The sequence below is a fragment of the Juglans microcarpa x Juglans regia genome, chromosome 1S (assembly GCF_004785595.1).
Source record: "Juglans microcarpa x Juglans regia isolate MS1-56 chromosome 1S, Jm3101_v1.0, whole genome shotgun sequence".
Taxonomy (NCBI): Eukaryota; Viridiplantae; Streptophyta; class Magnoliopsida; order Fagales; family Juglandaceae; genus Juglans; species Juglans microcarpa x Juglans regia.
Window position 1 is genome coordinate 15,742,322 of NC_054595.1, and position 14,666 is coordinate 15,756,987.

At 38.3% G+C, this 14,666-nt stretch overlaps 2 protein-coding genes across 2 annotated transcripts; one reads left to right on the top strand and one right to left on the bottom strand.

Annotated features, from left to right (window-relative positions):
• The first annotated feature begins 2,770 nt into the window (after positions 1-2,770).
• Positions 2,771-4,881, top strand: LOC121246115 (ethylene-responsive transcription factor ERF062-like). Its single transcript, XM_041144128.1, has one exon. It carries the CDS (start codon positions 3,050-3,052, stop codon positions 4,397-4,399), a length of 1,350 nt encoding a protein of 449 aa, XP_041000062.1. The 5' UTR covers positions 2,771-3,049; the 3' UTR covers positions 4,400-4,881.
• A 7,024-nt stretch (positions 4,882-11,905) lies between these two features.
• LOC121247353 lies at positions 11,906-14,034 on the bottom strand. Its single transcript, XM_041145717.1, has 3 exons — positions 13,967-14,034; positions 12,846-13,375; positions 11,906-12,264 (listed from the first exon to the last, which is right to left on the bottom strand). The coding sequence occupies exons 1-3, from the start codon at positions 14,032-14,034 to the stop codon at positions 11,906-11,908; spliced, it is 957 nt and encodes a 318-aa protein (XP_041001651.1).
• Between the last annotated feature and the right edge of the window lie 632 nt (positions 14,035-14,666).

Consider the following 14,666-nt stretch of genomic DNA (forward strand, 5'->3'; position numbering starts at 1 on the left):
TTTACATAAAACAGATTGAAATAGATCGTTTCGTATTAACCAATTTCTAATTAATTATTAAATAGGTCAAAACGGATCATGTCACGTAATCCATTGTTTAAATATATAGTTGTATTAGGGTTTTAAAGTCCTAACTCGTTTAGCTTAACGAGTTGTATTCGGGGTTATCTATATTGACACACAACCCTTGAATACAAATTGCCACCCCAATAATACTATGAATCTTATCACAATATATATGTAATCAATAAAAATTACCATTACATATTTCAAACGTACCTAATAATTTATTTGCGTGAATGCGACCACGCACTTGCCAACAAATCGAACGCGGATGAGCCTGGCCAGAACACAGATTTTCAGAGAGATACAAGAAGAAAGCACCAAAAAAATTAGCTCCAAGACAAAGAGAGAAACTACTAGATTCTCAGAGCTAAGAAACTACTTGCCAACAGGGGGAAAATCCTCATCTTTAAAATAACTTTTTTTTTTATATATTTGACGAGTCATGAGACGATATTTTTATCTTATTTCTGCAAAGCTAGCCATATCTAGCTGCACAATACTTATCTTAAAGGTAGAGAAAGAATGGAGTGCGATGGAAGTGAGTTCAAACAAGCTAGCTAGGCATCATGTCGATGATCCAGAGTATCAGAATTAGGGATCACTCCATCTCCATGCATGATATGTGATGCACTAATTGGTGAATCCAGTTCCACATGTCTAATCCATCTTTTTCATCACTAAAGTATATATATATAGCAGTGATGTGTGCGGAGATGCCTTTTAATTCTATTCTTTAATTTGTTCATCCTTTCGAGGCCTCAAACACGGGAAGGAATAAAGAACTTTGATTGTCGAGGGAAAAGAAAAGCAGAAAAAAAGAGCAGCTAGCAGCTAGAATATTTGAGGAACTTGGCCTCATTTCACACTGATCATCTATATCTATATATATATATATATATATATATATATATATATATATATTAAACATGTATATAGCTAGCACAGGTAGCTTAGCCATGTGCATGGTTTATAAAATAACAGCAACAAAACAATTGCACTACTGGAAGAGCTGCCTGCCTAGTCATAGAATATTAATCCTACCTGCCAAAAAGTGAAACAAATTATATATATAGCTCTCTGTCTGTCTGTCTGTCTGTCTCTCTTCCCAAACATACAGTTTTTTTAGTTAGTTTTTCTACCCCATGAACGGTTAATCCAAGTGGCATTCATGGCCAAAAGAGGTAGCTTAAGATGGCTGCAAACGAACACCACCTAACCGGAAATTCTAATCATTCGGTGGAGGCTAAAACGTGGAGGTGGAGATCATATGACACTCAAGTATATATGTCTCGACCCTTGCCAAAAGATACATGATATCATGATGATGATGATGATGCACCAAAGAAATGCCAAATAAGCTATACCTCTATTATTCATAGCCTTGCCCATTTGTTCAATGCTGCATTTTAGAAAAGACAGCGCCTACTACCCGTGCATGGTTTCCTCATACATATAAAAAGAACAAAGAGCATATCATGTATACGTATATATATATTTGAATAAGAATTAATTATCTGTTAAAAACTAATGACAACCTTGATGATAATATTAAAAAAGTTCTGTAAAATTTATCTTATTATGGGGTTTCCAGCTAATTAATTAATTAATTAATTAGAGCCAGCAAGTACTTAATTCATGAGGACCAATCAATGCATCATGAGGCTCCCCCACCTAATTTTGGTCAATATTGGAAAATTTTGTATTTTCAATATTATTTATCAGCAATTATTTTCATTAAACAATGATAATGACGCTTGGATACTACTAAATTCAGTTTATTGTATTAAATTTTGTAATATATCAAGCTCAACATTTAAGTAAAAGCTCAACATTCAGTTTATTGAGCTTTTTTATTAAATTTTCTAATAAAAAAGCCCAACCTGTAGGTATTTCAAAAAATCAAACAATCATTATAAGTTACATTAAGAGCATTAGTAGTGGACTCAACAAAGTTTGATCAAAATTTGGCTAGAGAATTCCCTTTTTATAAATTTAGCTAACCACTTTTCAACAACACCAAATAACAGACTCTCCAAATCTATCATTATTTTATTAAAATATTGATTTTGACATTTTCATTATTTTAATTCTAATTGTAATTTGAATACTTATTTGTTATTAAAAAAATACACATTAATTTTTTAATGTTGATATTAGATTTTAAAAGAAAAATTGGCATCAACTAAGCATAATATAGCAAAACTAGAACTTGAAACACTCTAGCAAGACGATGCCATGTCATTGAAATAATAATTGATGAAAACTGGCCGCCTTTTGTGGTTAAGTTTGGGATATAGGCGCTTTGCGCTTTCGAAACGAAGAGAAATTTTCTGGAGTTGTAAGCTCACGCGAAACAAATAGCAAACGGGAGCAAGAATTTTTTATGTTAAAATAATATTTTGCCAGCAATTTAGACTCAACAGATTTGGCCAGTAAAAATTATCGAAGTTAAAAATATAGTAGTTTTGTTGAGTCCACTGGAGTTAGTTTTTATGCAATCTAATACTTAAACTTTGGCCAAAATATAACTTTATTGAGTCCAATACTACTAGTGCCCTAATCCAGAATAATTTGATGGCTTCACGTATTTTGTGAAGAGAAATGCTAGATGACAGGTAAGCATGGAGGCTTGAGTTGTCAAGTTCTGATTGGTCGACAAAAGAAACATTGAGATTAATGGCAAGCACGAACATGTAGAGGGGAAATGGGTATGTGGTGAGCTTATAATTCTTTTGCACAAGCAGATCTGACTCTGAGGACACCTTCGCTTTATCGACATAAAGTAGTTACTTTTAATTTTCTAATGAGAGTTATCAGATTCCCGTCCATGAGGTGTGCGCATTACGATAAATATATGAAGCATGCTGCCTTCACTTTGCATCATCTCTCTCTCTCTAGATCTCTCTCTCTAGATCTCTCTCTCTAGATCTCCCTCTCTCTCTCTCTCTCTCTGTTTGTTCTTCTTTCTCCCAGAACGATTTGCATGGAACATCAGTTTCCTAAGATGGAGATGATCTACATGCAAAACGATCATGAGTTGCCATCTTATGTTCAAGGAACGGCCGTCGACGTAGGATCAAGCTTTTTTGGTGATCCAAATTATATCATCTGGGGCGCTCTGAATCAGAGAGCCCTTCAGGAACATGGCGGTAACGGATGCATGAAATCATTATCATCAGCATCACCTGATAGTCTGTTTTCGGGTTCCGATTCTACTTCTTCCACAGATCAGGAGGCTTCTGTTTCCACTTTGACTAAAAACATCCCTCGTTGCACCAAACAGAATCTTATCCATAAACACCATTTGAGTCCGTTTATTTCAGGATTGAACTCTGATCATGTACCTTCTGGAGCTTCAGCATCAGGCCGTGCCAAAGAAAGCTTCATGATTCCCGTAAACTTTTTGGATACGTTTCCAAAGCTAGCCCAATCTCAAGTTTCTCAACCATCTTCTCCTTCTTCATTTTCAGTCACGTCCAAATCCCCAAATTTAACTTTATTTCTGCAGGAACCTATCATCATGTTAGAGTCACGAAATGCAGATGACTCGCCAGGCAAGAACGTTAACATAAAGTGTCAATCCATATCATCATCTTCCAACCCTTCGTTTCCTATGTCCAAACCTGGCCAAATTCCGTCCCATCGGAACAACGAATGGCACGGAATCAAACGAGATTTGAAAAACTACTCGTCTTGGCTCAGTACTTCCAAGACGCAGCCCATGAAGTACAATACACAAAGAAAGCAGGATGAGCAACAGAAGACTGATTTTTCATCACAAGGGAAGCTATTCAGGGGGGTGAGACAAAGGCACTGGGGGAAATGGGTTGCTGAGATAAGGTTACCAAGAAATAGGACTAGGGTTTGGTTGGGAACTTTTGACACTGCAGAAGAGGCTGCCGTGGCATATGACACGGCGGCTTACATGCTACGTGGGGAATATGCGCAGTTGAATTTCCCAGATCAAAAGCATCAACTTCAGACCAATTCTTTGAATGGAGCCACAGCAGCCCTTCTCGAAGCAAAGCTACGGGGGTTATCCCAAGGCATTTCTGCCCATACAAAGCCAACTGAGCCACCACAAACATCACCAAAGATTAACCATCCATATGATGAGAATACCAAACTCAAACATTTAAGCCAGAACCCATCAAGAAAAGACTGGCTGCAGTTTGAGACGTTGGAGAGCAAAGTCGGTTCAGAGATATTGATTGAGAGCAAGAAAAGTACTCAAGAGGTATTGTCAGATGTGGATGCCGTTGATCAGTTAAGTAGAATGCCCTCCTTGGACATGGACATGATCTGGGATTCTCTTTTATTCTCAGAATCATGACCATCAGTACTCCTCTATACCCTACATTTTCATGTTCCAACTGCACTGCAAATGTTATAGTGTCTGTGGATAGAGTTCATCTTCGTGTCGGTATGATGTTTTTGCTTTGAATCGCAGAATCAAACATAACCACAAACCATTTATCTTTCAGTAGGAAGACCTGCCGCCAATAGTTTTTATCGTTTCCCCATAAATGGTTGTATTATAGGTTCTAATGCCATCTTTGATCTCCATGATCGTAGTTGCTTAAAAGGATCTTCTTTATGCAGTTATTTCCTTTTATTTTCCCCTTTAAATTCCTTTTTTGCTCTTCGTAATTTGTTTGTTTGTTAAGTCTATTTTATTCTGTTAACTACTGCCACGGGAAGGTCTTGTAACTTTGGACTTAGAATGTGGGAAGAGGCTTGATGGACCCCTTCCACCTAGGTCGTACTAGGCCTGTTAAAGGACCTTTAAGTACTTGGGTAAGTACTAAGTGTGGCCTATTGGGTAAATGGAATTAAGGATTTTTTTTTTTTTTTTTTTCTTTTAAGTGAAGGTTGTACGTAATTTGGAGATGCTACGTGCAAACGTCCTTCTATGCACGAAAACAGAAATTGGGTTTGATTAAAAGGGTTTTGTCATGCATAGCTACTATTTATTCTCACACGACAGTTTTTTTTTTTTAAAAGATATGCAGTATGGGATAGTAAAGTGGCTGATGAGAAGAATTATTCTAATTAAAATAATATTTTAGCACCGGCTCATGTTTAAGACAACAGAAACAATTACAACCGGTTAATTTAGACGAAGAAATTGATAGTGCCCACTCGAGATATGGGAAATATATAGTAATAGACCCATAAAGAGAATTCTAAAATAGTACCTTTTTTTAATATAAATTTACGTGATTTGATATAATAAGTTAAATTATAAAATTAAACTTAACAAAATTTTGACATATCGCATTAAGCTACAACCATTTGTAAGCATTCTTTATGTACTCTCTTTAATTCTAATTTAATACTAGATTAAGGAATGGACTTAAGAGACACTAGAACAGCAATAAAATCAAAGAAAGCGAATTAACATCACGTCCACATAGAGAAGTATTGACTTATATACTAAAAACTAACAAGCTCCTATAAATTTTATATGTCAAAAATGAATCAAGATTTCTTCAAACTCTTACTCAAATCTGAGGGATAAATATATATATATATATATATATATATATATATATATATAAAGTGGACCTTATAAAATTTATTAAGCATTTAATGCTACCAAAGAATAGGTTGCGTTTAGATGTTGAACTGAGTTGAGTTGAGATGATAAAATATTGTTAGAATATTATTTTTTAATATTATTATTATTTTGGAATTTAAAAAAATTAAATTGTTTATTATATTTTGTATTGAAATTTGAAAAAATTGTAATGATGAGTTGAGATAGGTTTAGGAACAAGCGAAGCCTAATTCATATGGATAAGAATAAATCTTGCAGGGCACACTTCATGATATGTTTATCACTTTCCCACTTGAAAGGCACCAAGATTTTGAAGTACTTGAGTACTTGCAACGGCATCCTTAGTAGACATGAAAGCATTGGCGAAGAATTGAAGATGGAGGATGAAGATAAAGAAGTGAATTTTCTCCATACTTTGCTAGATACTTATAATATTAGTCACAGCTTTAAGTTGTTCTAAGGTTGATAGGCTAAACTTGGATGTGTGACTAATCCACTATTTGTCAATGAATGTTAAAAATGTGCTTCATTTGAGGGTTTCTAGAGAGGGAGAAAAAGAGGTTCTTCTTACAAAAGGTACTCATTCTAGTGAGTGGGGTGCCTCATCTAAAAGTAACTCAAGAAGAAAATCTAATTAACGTTTTAAGTCAAGAGGCTGGTATGAAAAAGCCACTTGCTAGAATTTTTTTTTTAATAAGATAAACCATTTTTGAAAAGCTAAAAGTTCCAACTAGTTTGAAGTATTGGTATGATGCAACTAAGGTCCAAGGATGTTTGATGTCATGATCAGAACACTTGATTATAACTTGATATGCAGGGATTGAAGAAAATATTAATTTCACTTTGGAAAGTTTATTGTTTACATTTGGATTGGTAACTTGTACATGGAAGTTGGATAGTTGATGTTGCTCATCAAATGGCATGGTTGTGATAAATGATGAGTTTTGGTGCGGTTATGACATATATAGAAGATTGAGTTTGAGTGAAAGATTAGGCATGGTGTAACAGCTAACTTGTAATAGAGATGAATCAAAGAGAGAAATGGATGGAAATAGTATCGTGAAATTGATAAGCTCTCTTCGAGGGAGAGCACCTCCAATTTGTAACTGAATTACAGAGCAAATCTTCTAGAATATCCCATAGAGTAGTCGGTTATGTTTATATACTAACAAGTGAAATACTAAATTGCCCTTTGGTAATGGGCCTGTGAACGTTATTACAGATAAAGAAATACTATAAAGCAGATACTAAAATACGTTGGGCCTTTGGTCCTCGACCCATTGCTATGACCCAAGATGACAACCCTTTAACCCTTTAACTTTGCATCCTGCTCGTGAGATTAGGTTTGCCCCTTAGCCGCCGCTTCCTTCTTCGAGCTTCCTCTCCTCTATCTTCTACAGCCCTTCTTCTGTACTGCTACGGTGTATGACAAATACCCCCCCCCCCAATTAAATTACATTGCCCACAAGGTGAGGATATTCTGAACACAATTTGTGGTAAGGCACCCACGAAGCTTCCTCAAGTGGTTGTCCCTGCCAACGCACCAATAATTCCACCAAGGGCCGATTGTTCATCTTCCTCATGCGTCTAGTAAGGATCTCTTTTGGCTCAAGTTTAAAGACTCCATTTTTATCTATTGGAGGCAAGGTAGCTACAGTTGTATGATTCTCACCCAATTTTCTTTTGATCTACGAGACATGAAACACAGCATGAATTTGTGCGGACGCAGGCAAGCGTAGACGGTATGCGACCACCCCCACCCTTTGGACTACTTGATACGGTCCATAAAAGTGGGGCGACAATTTGAGATTCCGATGGGTCTTTACCGAGAATTGCTGATATGGCTGTAATTTCAGGTATACCCAATCTCCCTCCTGAAAAGTTTGTTCCTTTCGTTCCTTATCTGCATATTTTTTCATGCGGTCTTGAGCCTTGAGAAAGTTCTGTTTCAGCAAGGCCCATATTTGATCTCTTTGTTGTAAAGTGTCTTCCACTTCCTGTAGCCTTGCTATACCCCGAGTGTAGTTCACCAACCTGGAGGCTTGTAGCCATACAAAGCCTCGAATGGAGTTGTTTTGGTTGATGCATGGACACTTGTGTTATAGCACCACTCTGCTAGTGAGACCCATTGTGACCACTGCTTAGGTCTGTCCCCCACATAACTTCTAAGGTAGTTTTCTACCTATTAATTCACAGCTTCTGTTTGACCATCCGTCTAGGGGTGGTAAGCAGAGTTGAAAGCTAATTGTACCCCTTGTTGTAAGGCCCAGTGTTTTGTGAGGCCCGGACCGTGCGCAAAGTCCCAGCCCTTTCCTTGGAGGAATGCGAAACGGAGCCATTTTGGGGGTAAGTTTCCCTTCTTCCTCAACCTCTTTTCCCCCCGATTCTTTCTCCTTCTCTTTCTCTTTCGGTTTCTTTTCTTTTCTGGGTTTCCCTCATTCAAACGTCTCTCTCACATGTAACCCACATTTCCGTCCCAATTTCATCTTTTCCTTTCATTGGTCTGTTTCATGAGTCTGATTTTTCATGCCCTAAATTTCCCCCATTTTCCTTTCCCTCAAAATCGGTCTCACACTATTGCATTCCACCATTTTTGCAGATTAATGTGCCTCTCTCTCTCGCATACCTCTATTTTCTACAGTTGGTATTTTCTCTTCAGACACAGATCTTCCTCTTCCACTTGGTGATATTTTGCCTACAGGTATCTCTTTCTCCCTCTCTCATTTAAGACCCTGAACTACAACCCTCTCAACCGACCCTCTCTTTCTCATCGCTTGCAGATTGGTTGTTGCTTTGTGGTTTTCGGTATTGCGCTTTCGTGGGTCCCCGAATTTGTTTTCCGTGTAACCGTTGAAGCCATCACTGGAGAAGTTAGCTTTCGCGGGTAGGCCATTCTCGTTCTCGGTTTCTTACGCACGCACACACACTTTCACTTCAAGTCAGTTTATTTCACTCCATTAAAATATTTGAAATATGTAGTTCGTGAGATCTCGGGCATTTTTGCGTGTAAGCAAGAATCTTGTGTTGGAATGGTCTTGGAGTTTTGGATTATTTTGAGTTGGACATGCAGTAAACCAAATGGATACTCGGGATTGAGTAGTGGTTGTTTTTGTACTATTCGGGTTTTTATACGACCGTTGGAGTGGAGGTTAAATTATTAGGAGTTACTTTATTGTTGTTTTGCTTGAGTTGTTGGTGATTGCTTGGAGTTAGGGGCCATTGAAGTGGGGTTGATATTTTGATTATTTGTGTTTGACGTTGGTTTTGGTGGGCGTATAGGACAATATCAAAATTAGTATATGGTATTTTGGGTTGAAGTGTGGGCTGTCCAGATTATTATATGGTTGTTTTAGTGAGTTGTTTTTGCTATAATATGGTTTGGGATTATGGGTTTTAATTATTTAGATGGAGGTTGTGTCAATTGTCTTTTAACACTCAGTGAATATTTATTTTCTATCAATAGGTCACGAGATTTTTAGACCTCGAATTCAAGACATAGATAATACGCTGCAGGAGTCAGGTAAGCGGGGTTCCTATGTTAGATTTTATACAAGTTAATAAGACTGAGGTTGACTTTATGAAAACTTGCATATTTTGTGACGTAATGAGAACTTTGAAAAATAAAAATCAACCTCGGTCGCTTATTTGCATTATTCATGAAATCTGTGTGAAAAAGAAAAAATATTTTTTGACATACATTGTGTAGACATGAGCTAATTTCTGTCACGTGGTCTCTGAAATCTGAAAAAAAAAATAGCGATATTGAGAATCTGAAAAATTGTGCATTTATTTAGAAAGATGTTCTGGCTTTTGTTTTCAGTGTGTGTAAACTATCTGATTCTGTTTTGGTACTCTGTATTATTTTGATATAACATCTGAAAACCTTTGGCATGGTGTACTGATTTTTATATCTGACTCTGTCTCTGTTTGCTCTACTTTGTTATGCTCTGCTCTGTTTGGGTTGGTACCAACTTCTCTATCTCTGAGTGCACCCACTTGGAAACAAAGTAGTTTTATTGTGGTCTTTCCTGTGTGCACACTCGGGACTCCAAGAAGAATAAGGGAAAGAATTCACCTCTGTCTCTGCCCGGTTTGGCCACCAGGGTTAGCACAACCGTACCACAGGGGTGAAACATTGTCTCTGCTCTGTGTGATGCTCTGTTTTGATGTGATGATGATACTCAGTTTATGTTATGCCAAAGTATTACGGGTTTTACTTGTCTTAAAACCATCGCTCTGTTACTTTTGGAAAACATGTTTGGTTTCGCATGATAACTCTATAAAATATTTTGTTCTGCATACTGTACTTTGTAAATGCTCATGTTTGCACGCTAGCATATGTTCTCTGCTTACTGAGTTGTTGATAACTCACTCCCTATCTTCATAATATTTTCATATGATGTGGAGAGTCCAACTGAAGACCGGGATTAGATTGGTGAGCATGACTAAGCTAAGGAGAGGATGTTAAAAGAAGGAATTCTAATGTCCTTTAGATCTAATGTCTCTTAGATTAAATTTTATCTTGGGTTTAGTAAGACTTGTGAAGTTATCAGCTTGGTTTGTTATGACTACCGGGAGATTGTGGACTCCTAAGTTTATTTTTGTTCTATTGCGATAATGACTTTGTGGAGTTTCAAGGTGTTTATTTAGAAGACATGAGATTGAGTTTTGCTAATAAAGTTTTTTTTTTAAGATTTATTTTAGTTGTGTTGGGAAATATGTTTATAACTGACAGGTAGTAATTCTCCAAGCCACCCGGGTTTGGGGCGTTACACTTATAGTGTAAATAACTCTTTCCAAAATTTGATGGTAAAGGTTGAGTCTCTGTCTGACACAATTGTTGGGGGTAGCACGTGGAGTTTGAATATGTGCTTCAAGAATAACTGAGCAATAACCTTTGTTGTATAAGGGTGAGAGATAGGAATAAAGTGTGAAAATTTTGTAAATCTGTCTACCACTACCCAAAGGGCATTGAAGCCTCCTGAGTTTGGTAAACCTTCCACGAAGTCCATGGAAATGTCTGCCAAGGTATAGAAGGTATTGGTAGTCGTTGAAGAAGACCACTAGGTAACGTGTGGCCTACCTTGACTGTTTGGCACACTTCATAGTTCTTCACAAACTGTTTAATAGCATTTTTTTTTACTTGGCCAGTAGAAATCTCGCCTCAGCCGATGGATGGTCTTGTCAAAACCAAGATGTCCGCCCATAGGACTGCTATGAACCAGTTCCAAGAGTTTAGCTATGAGGGTGTCATGGGCAGGGATGTAGATTCTATCTTTGTAGAATAGGGACTCATTTCGGACTGAGTAATGTGGGGGTAACTAACCCTCATGGTGCTTTTGGAATAGGGTTTGTGCAAGAGCACCAGTAGTATATAAGGACTTTATCTCATTCATCCAGTCCCATGTAGGCAAAGATAAGATCGAAATAGTTACTTCTTCTTCGAAACATTGCCTAGAAAGGGCATCAGCTACCAGGTTATCTTTCCCTTTTTTATACTCCACCATGAAATCATAGCCCATGAGTTTTGCAACCCATTTTTGTTGCATGACCGTGCCAACCCTTTGATCCAGCAAAAATTTTAGGCTCTGGTGATCTGTTTTGATCACAAAGGGTTGTCCCAACAAATAATGATGCCACTTCTGCACTGAAGAAACTAGTGCCAATAACTCATTCTCGTTAGTTGAGAGCCCTAAGGCCATGCCCTTGAGAGCTTGGCTGAAAAAAGCCAAGGGTCTGCCCCCTTGCATCAAAACAGCTCCAATAGCCTCCCCTGAGGCGTCACATTCTATAACAAATGGAGATTTAAAATTTGGAAGGGCCAAGACAGGAGGTTCTGTCATGGCAGCCTTTAAGTGCTCAAATGTTGTTTGGGCCTCCTCATCCCACAGAAAATTGTCCTTCTTAAGTAAATTTGTCAACTTAGCTGCAATTCCCCCATAGCCTCGTACAAATTTGCGGTAATACCCTTTGAGGCCAAGAAAGCCCCTCAGAGATTTTAAGGACTTAGGTACTGGCCAGTTAAGCATAGCTTTGAGTTTTTTCTGGGTCAGCCCTCACACCTTGGCCCAAGATCAAGTGGCCCAAATATGAAATTTATGTGCAATCAAAACTGCATTTACTCAACTTTGCAAATAGTAAGTTATCCCATAGGATGTCAAAAGCCACCTTAAGATACCCCACATGGTCAGCATTGTTCTTATTGTAAATTAAAATGTCATCAAAGAAAACTAAAATAAATTTTCTGAAATGAGGTTTAAAAACCTGGTCCATTAGACTCTAGAATGTGGAGGGGGCATTGGTTAAGCCAAATGGCATCACCAAAAATTCGTAGTGGCCCTCATGTGTGTGGAAAGCTGTCTTTGGGATGTCTTCAGGCCGTACCAGAATCTGATGACCCGACCTTAAGTCGAGTTTTGAGAACACCTGAGCTCCATGCAGCTCATCCATTAGCTCTTCCACAACTGGGATAGGGAATTTTTCTTTAATAATGGCACTATTTAAGGCTCTATAGTCCACACATAACCTCCAAGAGCCATCAACTTTCCTCACCAACAGCACAGGTGAGGAATATGGGCTCTGACTAGACCGAATGACCCCTGATTCCAGCAACTCTTTTACTATTTTCTCAATCTCTTCTTTTTGAAAATAGGGGTATCGATAAGGAAGAACTGAAATGGGCTTTGTGTCTGGTTGGAGGTTGATACTGTGGTCATGGGACCGGGTTGGGGGTAGGCCAGTGGGTGTGGCAAAAATATCAGGATATAAGTGGAGGAGGGCTTGTATTGGTTCTAGAATGTTTGGGGTAGACGTGGCTAGAATGTCTTCAATCAACTGTAAGAGAACACCCCCCCCCCCTTTGTGCCAAACTGTTAGACTCAAGTAGCTTCCCTTGCTCAATCAAACTGTTACTGTTGAGCCCTTTCAATGTGACTACTGCAGTTTTATGTGTAAACTGCATAATGAGCTGCTGGAAATTCTAGAGAATGGAACCAAGGCTCTGCAACCATTGGACCCCAAGGACAATATCACACCCAGCCAAGACTAGGACATACATATTCACATTAAAAATATGCTCCTGCATAGTAATATTGACTCCCACAGTCTTGCCTTCACTATTGACTTGATCACCGTTGGCTACTTTCACTTTGACCCTTTCCTCCTCATTAACAGTTAATGGCACTTGAGCTAACACTGTTGGATCAAAAAATAGTCACACCTTGAGTGCCAATCTTGCCCCTTATCCTCATTGTCCTCGGGTTGAGGGAGCCCAAAATGCCATGTAAGGAAATTTCTAGACATTTCATAGGGCCAGGAATTTCCACCAGATCCTCAATGTCTACTCCTTGACCAGTATCTTGACTTATAGGATGGAGGTCATCTTCCACTTCCTCAATCAAATATAATTCGGGGCTTTGACAACGGTGGCTTGGATTCCATTTGGAATCGCAATGATAGCAAATGCCCTTCTCCCTACACTCCTTCATTTGGTTTTGGGAAATCTGTTGGACAGGTACCATTGCCTTGGGTTGGTTTGTGTATGGAGGTTTGGCTTGTGTTTGGGTCTGGTAGGTGGTATTAGTGTTTGGGTTAAATTTGAGGGAAGCTGGTTCAGAGTAGGTGGTATTTGTGGATCTATGGCTGAATTTCTTCTGGGTTGATACCTTCTCTTCTTGGATCTTAGCCAGCCCATAGGCTGGTATTAAATTGGCAGGGTTGAACATCCTAACAGTCAATCGGATGTCATCCCTAAGGCCACTCAAAAAACAACTCAATTTAAATGTATCAGACAGCCCCCCCAACCTGTTTGATAATATTTCAAAATCAGTTTTATACTCTTCAACAGTGCCCAGTTGCCTCAATCTAGTCAACTATTCCATTGGATCATCGTAGCCACTAGGGCCAAACCTTATTAACAAAGCTTTCACAAATTCCTCCCAGCTAGTTAACATACCAGACTCATCCAAGTCTTGGAACCAAACAAGTACCTTACCTTCCACATGGAAAGAGACTAATATCAAACGATGTTGTGGAAGTGTGTTGTGAAATGAAAAAAATTGATTGACCTTGTATAGCCAACCATAGGGATCATCCCCATTAAAAATTGGAAAATCCAATCTGAGAGCCCGAGGATGAATCTCACCAGTGTGATGGTGTACGAGTTGCTGTGAATTGGTCTTGCCTTCATTGTGGTTGGGTCCTGATGAAATAATCTTGTTTACATTGTGCAGGTCTGCTGCTACATTTGAGAATTGTTGCATCATGGTCTCCATTTGCCTTCTTATGGCTAACATCTCCATGCTAATGGTAGTAAACTAGGATTTGGTATTTTGGACATACGCGTCTGTAGATTTCTTCAAGGACTGGAGCCCTTCCTGTAGATCCTTTAAACGTGTTCCATCAGCCATTGTTGTAGAATCGAGGTCTCTGGTACCACTTTGTAACAGCTAACTTGTAATAGAGATGAATCAGAGAGAGAAATGGATGGAAATAGTATCGTAAAATTGATAAACTCTCTTCGAGGGAGAGCACCTCCAATTTGTAATTGAATTACAGAGCAAATCTTCCAGAATATCCCATAGAGTAGTCTGTTATGTTTACATACTACAAGTGAAATACTAAATTGCCCTTCGGTAATGGGCCTATGAACGTTATTACAAATAAAGAAATACTATAAAGTAGATACTAAAATACGTTGGGCCTTTGGTCCTCGACCCATTGCTATGACCCACGATGACAGCCCTTTAACCCTTTAACTTTGCATCCTGCTCGTGAGATTAGGTTTGCCCCTTAGCCGCCGCTTCCTTCTTCGAGCTTCCTCTCCTCTATCTTCTACAGCCCTTCTTCTCTACTGCTACTGTGTATGACACATGGAGTGTTAAATATTTTAACATGAACGTTAATAATTGGATTTTCGATTTTCTATGATCCACAATAATAAAATAATAATAATTGAAAGACGTACATTTCTCCATCTATAATTCAATGAAGAATTTTACTGACTATGAGAGATTAATTTCTCCATCTTCGAATCCTCGTT